The 8,018-nt window shown below is 35.6% G+C and overlaps 1 protein-coding gene across 1 annotated transcript; it reads left to right on the top strand.

Annotated features, from left to right (window-relative positions):
- The first annotated feature begins 372 nt into the window (after positions 1-372).
- LOC140170415 (brain-specific homeobox protein homolog) lies at positions 373-7,334 on the top strand. The gene is made up of 3 exons (XM_072193787.1): positions 373-1,289; positions 2,683-2,993; positions 3,861-7,334. Exons 1-3 carry the CDS (start codon positions 923-925, stop codon positions 4,092-4,094), a joined length of 912 nt encoding a protein of 303 aa, XP_072049888.1. The 5' UTR covers positions 373-922; the 3' UTR covers positions 4,095-7,334.
- The last annotated feature ends 684 nt before the right edge of the window (positions 7,335-8,018 follow it).

Here is an 8,018-nt window from a genome sequence, read left to right as displayed (position 1 = left end):
AAAACAAATTAAAAACTTAACACCACATTCGTAACATATACAAAAATCAAAATTTAGTTTTGTAATTGCACGTTATTAATATCGTAACCTGTGACATTCATCAAAATAAAAGCTTATAGGAGAGAATCGCGTTTACATCAACATTTCACGCCATTATATTCTCCATCATAACAATACTCTAAATACACTTCCATCCTAAAATGCACTTATACCATTATCGGTGACAACTCAGTACGAAACCAGAAATCAACCAATCACTGCAAAGTTTAAAAGTAACGAAAGCGTTCCATAATAACTTTCAAAGACGTCACTGCTACAAATACTGTTTTCTTTCTCCAAATTTCAAGAATACACTTGTGACCTACGGAGCGTCAGTAGGACATATTACACCTGGATAAATATCCAATAGGGTGGAACAGTGTGGCCATGCCATAAAGTACTGCGCGAGGTCACCGTTTTGATACTACGCTCAAACTTTTTAATAAGGCCAGACAAGAGAAAGAGTCTCAGTTGATAGAAAGTTTTCATCTAAGCAACACGCGACTGTGTAGACCACGCCTTGCTGTGTCCAGTGGTATACTGCCATTTCCGACTCTTGATATCGATACCTCAACAACAGAGTACCTCCCGGCTGTGGATATAGCTACCGAAGTGAAAGAGTATTCGGTGTCTTAAAACGGCGCACTTGTACGCGTTTGTTTTTGTTACAAGTATTGTACAATCTTACCAAATCCTAATAGATATCTCCAATCGCAGTTTTCCGGCTCATTTATAAGATTCAGCACTGCTTGTCTGCTTTCTCCAAGATGATATCGAAAGTGTGACTTGTCGAATCTTCGAGGATTATCAGAATTATACCGTGGATCTCTCCATTTTTACATAATACAATTTGAATTTAAAAGTACAATAATTTGTCTGAATCATGACTAGTGTCTACGATCTCGCTTCTCGTGGGAAACCATTAACTTATGCACAAATGGAATATCATCTGCAGGCAGCAGCGGCTGCAGCACCCCTACTCTACTCAGCAGCAACAAGGCCTACCAGTCTACCACTAGGATTCCCAGCTTTAGTACGACCAATACCGGGTACTTTACACGTACCACAGCCTACAAAACGTTCTACAGGCTTTTCTATTGAAGACATTTTGAACCATAAGGCAACAAAAGTGCCTAGTCCGATTGAGAGTTTACCGCCGAGTTTTACAAAAGTGTGTCCTACAGAACTCAAATGTGGTTTTCCGTCACCGTTTCTTACTTCACCCACAAGACCGTACTTACGATTCACAGGTAAGGACATGCCACTGTTTTTCATGACTTCCAGCAATGTCCAGTTATATTTTGATTAACACTTCACATGTTCGAAGTCTCAAAGACTTTTTACATAAGTGGAAAAGTTTTTACGAATCAACCACAAAAAAAATAAATAAATAAATAAATAAATAAAAAATATGCAATTTCTACAAAGTCCCCCAAGACTTTTAAAATATGTAGAAAAGTTTTTACGAATTAAAAAATAAGTAGGTTCAATTTACAATGCCACACATTGGTACGTTAGGTCATAATGGCTCATTGTGTAAAAGAATTGCTTGTCGATGTATTTTAAACAATCTTTTTGGTCGGCAAACAACTAACATGCAATGCAAAATACGAGTATCACTAGAGGACGTTTTGGATGAGAAAACGGACATTTTGATGAGAAACGGCCAAAATGGAAAGAATTAAAATTTGCTCATTCTTTTGGATGAGAAACTTCCTGGTGTGTGTGTCAATCATTATTGTCTTATTAAAACTGGTGAGAATTGCTAATCCCCGCTGAGCTCAAAATAAACATGATTATTTTCTCATCCAAAAGAATGAGACAATTAAATTCTTTCCATTTTGGCCGTTTCTCACCAAAATGTCCGTTTTCTCATCCAAAACTTCTTCTAGTGTGTTATTGTATCGCATCCCGGCACTTACAATCATACAAAAGTTCCTCTTCTGTAATCCATGGAACGCAACAATTTTTTTGTGACCAAGCTATATGATATTCCAATGGACTCCAACAAAAATAAAAAAATAAAAAAAAACTTATATCGTATAATTTCTAATAAATTATTCTATGATTTCGGCACGAGTTCTTAAAATCGATGAGGAATATGACGGAATTGAGTAACATTACACAAAAGTTGAATGTTAGTGATCCGCAGCAAGTATTAAAGCGCAAACTTTTAAGCAGACGCATGCTTATATACACCATCTTCCAAAGTGATAATAGGCAATTTTAAAGACATAATGTACGATCTTATAATATGCATTTGGTTAATTTTTTTCAAACTTTTTTTTGGCATACTTGTAATGTTTACACACATATTCCAATTTGCACCTAAATGGAATCAGCCAAATTTGCTGTGATTGTATATCAGCCCGGGAGCAAAGTTCGACATAAAGTCATAACCCATCTTATAGAATTACGGCCAAAATAACCAGTTCGGATTTTTTCACTTTACCTTGCTATTTCAGAAACCCTTCCAGACCATTATGCAAGTATTATTTCAGCATTTTGAGTTTAGAATAACAAATTTAGAATTTGAAGGAAATCTTACATTATGGTTTAAAAAAAATGTTCATGCATTTGCTCTCATTACCTGCTGTTTCTCAACCTAACGAATCCATGTTTTCTCTCATTCTGTTTCCACAGATGGCATTCCACGTGCAGTACCAAACCCTCATCTAAACCACTCCGCTCTTTCAGTCCCCATCCCCGTCCCCGTTTACCTACGGGGTAAATCCCACAATGGATCCCCATTAGATGCCGCCCGAGCCGCCAAGAAATGCCGTAGAAGTCGCACTGTATTCTCTGAGCTGCAGTTAATGGGTTTGGAGAAGAGGTTTGAGAAGCAGAAATACCTGTCTACACCGGATAGATTGGAATTAGCCGAGACACTTGGATTGAGTCAATTACAAGTGAAGACTTGGTATCAGAACAGACGCATGAAATGGAAGAAGCAGGTAACTTTACATTTCGTCTTAAACATAATTTTAAATAATTTTATTATCATTTGATGCTCTAGCATGTTTAGTTTGTTTTAAACTATCATTATTTATCTACTACTTATCTATTATTTATCTGTCAAAGTTATTATATCTATAAAAGTCGTTCGAAAGTCATTCGAACCTAATACCTATATAATATCTTCCGCGCTTCTCCAGTGTGCATGCCCCTGGTGCTCAATTGGTTGGCTCAGTTGGTTGGAGCGTTGTACTAGTGTTGCGAAGGTCGCCGGTTTGAATCCGGTATGAAGCACTGTTTTCATTTCCTTTTTTCAACGTTTATGTGCACTGGCTCCTCTGGGGAAAGATTAAAAAATTGTTATATTGTTTATCTAATATGTTCGCTTTCCAGCGTTAATCGCTCTCTTTTAACTTTGGAACAGAAGTGAAAAACATACAAAATATAAGAACCTTTATACATAAAGAAAATCACCAACAGCGAACGCATTTTGACGAGTCTTTTCTTCAAAACGTAGTATCAAGTATAAAAGAACAGTATAATTGTTACAATACATATAATGTATGTTAGTAAAATGTTCAGTGAGGTTTACGTAACATATACTTTAAAGCGAATGACCATGACGTGACCATGACATCAGCAAACACTATAAGACATATTAAAAACAATATTTGGAAAACAACAAATATTCAGAATGACGTCCAGTTGAAAAGTCGAGCTATTAGCCAAATTAAACTCAAACTCAAACTTGTTGGTAAATGATGTATGATCATGGATAATAGGGCCTACCGTGAGAATAACACGCTCTATTGATACTTCAAATAACACTTCTAATAATTGACTCGCTTATTTTTTTATACTTCCAGGTCATGCAAACAGGGGGCCAAGAAGCGCCAACAAAACCAAAAGGAAGACCAAAGAAAACCGAATTCCACGATGCAGCATCAATTGACTATTCTGGAGATGAGAGTGATGATGATGATCATTCAATCATTTACACATCACGGAACGGTGATCCACACGAAGCGTTGTCATGCAACCCATCCCCGCTAATATCGCCGGTATCTCCGCCATCACCCGAACACTTTAATCGCCTATGATGGATGATACCTACATGAGGACTCTGTATATTTTGTCTCGTAAATAGCATTTTGTTTGTATATAATGCTGATCATATGTAAATATGTATGCAAACGTTCAAGAGGTGTGTGCATTAAGACGTAAATAAATTTGTTATTGTATATGGTCTTAACTTATATTAGATGTGCTGTAGTTGAAGACCTGAGCGCAAGAAGACCGTAAGTCCACTTGGGCCCTCAACATGTATACACTAAAAATACGTATAGTTTCCTAAGGTTTTATTATGTTTAATGCATGTTCCAGGGTGAAAACATCATGAAAGGTTGTGAAAGATTTGTTTCGGCCCCTGAACATGTATAAAACATTATCAAACTATGCGAAACTATAGGCAACTTTAGTGTATACACGTTGAGGGACTAAGTGGACTTACGGTCTTCTTGCGCTCAGGTATTCAGTTGGAACTTTTGGGTATTCAGGTATTTTGATCGTTTCTTCTTGTAAACATGCTAACAACCTATCGAATTGGCTAGCAAGATAATGGACCCAAAATCAATTTTTTAAAATATTTCCACAGAATCCCATCATATTAATACCATCATCCACATTCGCAACCATGACCAGTTTAGTTAAGATCTGTCATAATAAGTACAGCTTTTGTGATTTGCGAACTTATTCAAAATTTATATTTAAATTATGACAAGGCATCATGTGAATTCATTTTTATTATGTATGGTAACTTTTACCCATTTTTTATCATTTGAAAGAGCCCAGCAACAGACTTTTAAAGGTGTCGTTTTACCAGTACTCATAGGATCACAGTGGAACTGGTAGTTGCGTCTCGTGTATTCCCCGTTGCTTTGCACGTTTAAGAAGTCCTTTTTAATAAATCATTCTGATCGTTTTCTACTAAAATATTAATATGACAACATCTCGATTGATATTACAAAGGATTGTTCTTCTGAAATGTAAGCTGGATCCTCAGCGGTAGCCTGACTTCCTTTTATAGTGTAACATACGTTCATATCATACAGGGTTTCCAAAACAAACAAATCATATTCCGGTACGTAGCTTTTGCGGGAGTTAGGAGCTAGCATCAAAAGAATGTACTAATACCATCGTATGATTTAAGAATGGTATACTAGTATTTTTCGGAAATGACTTTATGTTGAGCTTTAAGTTGAACTTACTTACGCTTTAGAAACAAGTACATTTTGTGATGATAATTTTGAAATGTACACTATTAAATATTACTAAAAAATTAAAACGTATTATAATTGAAGACATAGATAAAAAAAAAGACTAGTGTGCGTCTGACGTCACTGTCAATCAAATTCCCTACGATCATTAATTGGTTAATAGTGCGTAAAAGAAAGGTCGATTTATCTGGTGCCGATCGGAGAAAAGGAATAGCACTGAGAAAATGGCGAAAAATTACGTACTTTTACAAGGCAAAAAGCAACTTTTCTAGGCATTGTTGACATGGTGCCTTCGCAAAAGGAAGTTTCCTACTATAAAGACCTAACTTTTGAGATGGTTTGTATGTTTGAAGGTGCAAAATTAACAATAAGGCGCCCGGTTTTACCGCCGCGTTCAGCAACTCATATCATCACGACACATGTCAACAAACCGTGCTCGAGTTTGATTGACAGATGACGTCAGACGCAAACTAGTCTTTTTATCTCTGTCTTCCATTAGCATTTTGTAAATCAGGTGAGCGTAAGTTCATTAAAAAATATTGAAGCAATATAACAGCATAGTCTACAGACAAAAGTCACGCGCCACCCAAAAACAATTGCGTAAGCAACATGAGAACAGGGAAGACAGAATGAAAATCAGCATTGTCAGCTTCTGATCCTTTCAATATTTTGGATGGTGTATTTGCGCCATAGTATAGTATTGGTTCACCCTATTCCCTCATTTTCTTCTTTACTTGCTCAAGCTACTTATTGCAATTTTATTTTCTCTCCTTTTCTTTTCTTCCCATCTTTATACACTTCTCTTCGTTCTCCCTTTCTCTTCCTTTCTCCCTATATATGTGACCTTTGTGGCCTGTCACGTGTGCTAACATTAATAACATTGCATTGCAACGCACAGTCTTACTGTGTATCATTCATGTTATAATATTGATAGATTTCTGAATAGCAGGGGGTGATCAAATGAATATGATAGACTATATTAACTAATGATTTAGTTGAATTATATTAATGATGACATTATAATGGTTAGGATAAACAACATTTAGACCCTGTCTGCGGATGCTTAGATGCCAAAGCAAGTATTAATATCAGCAAAAAGAAAGTAAAGGAACGTTTCATCGTATGAATCACTTACACTAGGATCCACAACATGCTCATCTATCAGGGCACATTTCTTTAACCCCAATACATTTGTACATTTATTGAATGACCTTTGAAAATTTGGGTACACAAACTCATACTCTGCAACTCGAGGTCAAATTTTGCACTGAGTGTTTAATTGAGGTTATTGAACTATGCCATTGGGATGAGGTCAATGTGGGCCATAGTGTTAAAGAACGAAGTTCATCTACTTTCTGTCTGTTACAATTATTATAAAGATATGATTTGAAAGTCGTGGGCGTAGAAGAAGAGTTTATTACATTGTTTCCATGGTAACTATGTACACAATATGCAGATAATGTGAAATCTATAACAAAAGAGCGTCATCCAAATACCGTAAAAACTCGATAGTTAGCATAATGTGCTTACTATCGAGCGCTTTTGAAAACATGAAATTGTACCAAAGTCCGGCGCATTACCAACTGAGCTAATGGGGTTGAGACACACATTTGCTGGTTAACTTGTTCGTATAGAACTATGTGTATCGATGATTTGCTCAAAACCCTTTACACTTTTGTGGATGGGGCTCTTTATGTTTGCATGTTTTAAAAGCGTTCGATAGTAAGCACATTATGCTAAAGCACATATGCTAACTATCGAGTTTTTACGGCATGTTATTTTTTAAACAAGTTGCAATTCAAACCAAACAATACTTTTGTATTTTGGACAGATTATTTCGGTAGCCACGATGTATATCTACCAGTGGCACGTCCCTGATCGTACAGGCGAACATATTCAAGTTAAACAAATAAACTAAAAATTTTAAAGTTGTTTAAAGTACAAATAACATCTGTGTCATGTAATTTATACATTGCTCTTGTCGTTAGTTATTGATGTCCAAGAAAACTATCCATCCAATACATGAGAGTAATTAATTTGTTAAAATGTTGTTCCGGAAGCAAATGATTGAATGAATAAAGTGTTGCTCACTGAGTTCACTGAAACTATAATATAAACTTGTTTCTCGTATTATTTCTATTAGTTTGTGTACGTTATGTCCAGTTTACCCAGAAAATTGAACATCGCTGATGTTGCAACTATTTGTAGATATTTTAACATAATGTTAAGTGTTGACAAATTAGTTGGCAAAAATGTTTGCAAAACATAGTTTACAATAATATTTTGAAAAGATTAAAAAATATTGTTGCAGTGTGTTTTCATACAAAACGTTTTAAATGTTCTTGTGACCTCTATATAATCCGACATTTTATGTTTTAAAAATGTTTTTACCTAAACCAAAACCTAAAATATAACTTGTTTAAAACGTTTTTAAAACGTTATTGTGGAATTGTTTGAGAAATGCAGTCAAAACAACAAACTTGTATCTATTCAAAACAACTCTGTCATGAAAGCCTAGTATAAGTCGAAGGAGTGAACGTGTAAATCGTTAGAAGCAATAAGTTACGATCGAACCTACCTCAATTTAAGAACGATTATGTTCTACATTTCCTTATGCAGAATTTATTTAGGTTAAAACAATTCCTATTTTTCCTATTCCTTGCAAAATGGCATTTTGTGGTGACTTCTACGGTTAGGGGATTAATCACGCATACAAGCATTGTTTTACTGCAACTAGCAGCAGAGCCT

This window comes from Amphiura filiformis, chromosome 14, assembly GCF_039555335.1.
Source record: "Amphiura filiformis chromosome 14, Afil_fr2py, whole genome shotgun sequence".
In the NCBI taxonomy this organism is placed as follows: domain Eukaryota; kingdom Metazoa; phylum Echinodermata; class Ophiuroidea; order Amphilepidida; family Amphiuridae; genus Amphiura; species Amphiura filiformis.
Note: the sequence above shows the minus strand (reverse complement) of the source record. Positions and strands in the feature narration are given on the sequence as shown.

Coding starts and splice junctions, on each gene's coding strand:
- LOC140170415 (XM_072193787.1), top strand. CDS start 923: ATGACTAGTGTCTACGATCTCGCTTCTCGTGGGAAACCATTAACTTAT. Junction 1,290..2,682: donor ACCGTACTTACGATTCACAG/GTAAGGACATGC, acceptor CTGTTTCCACAG/ATGGCATTCCACGTGCAGTA. Junction 2,994..3,860: donor GCATGAAATGGAAGAAGCAG/GTAACTTTACAT, acceptor TTATACTTCCAG/GTCATGCAAACAGGGGGCCA.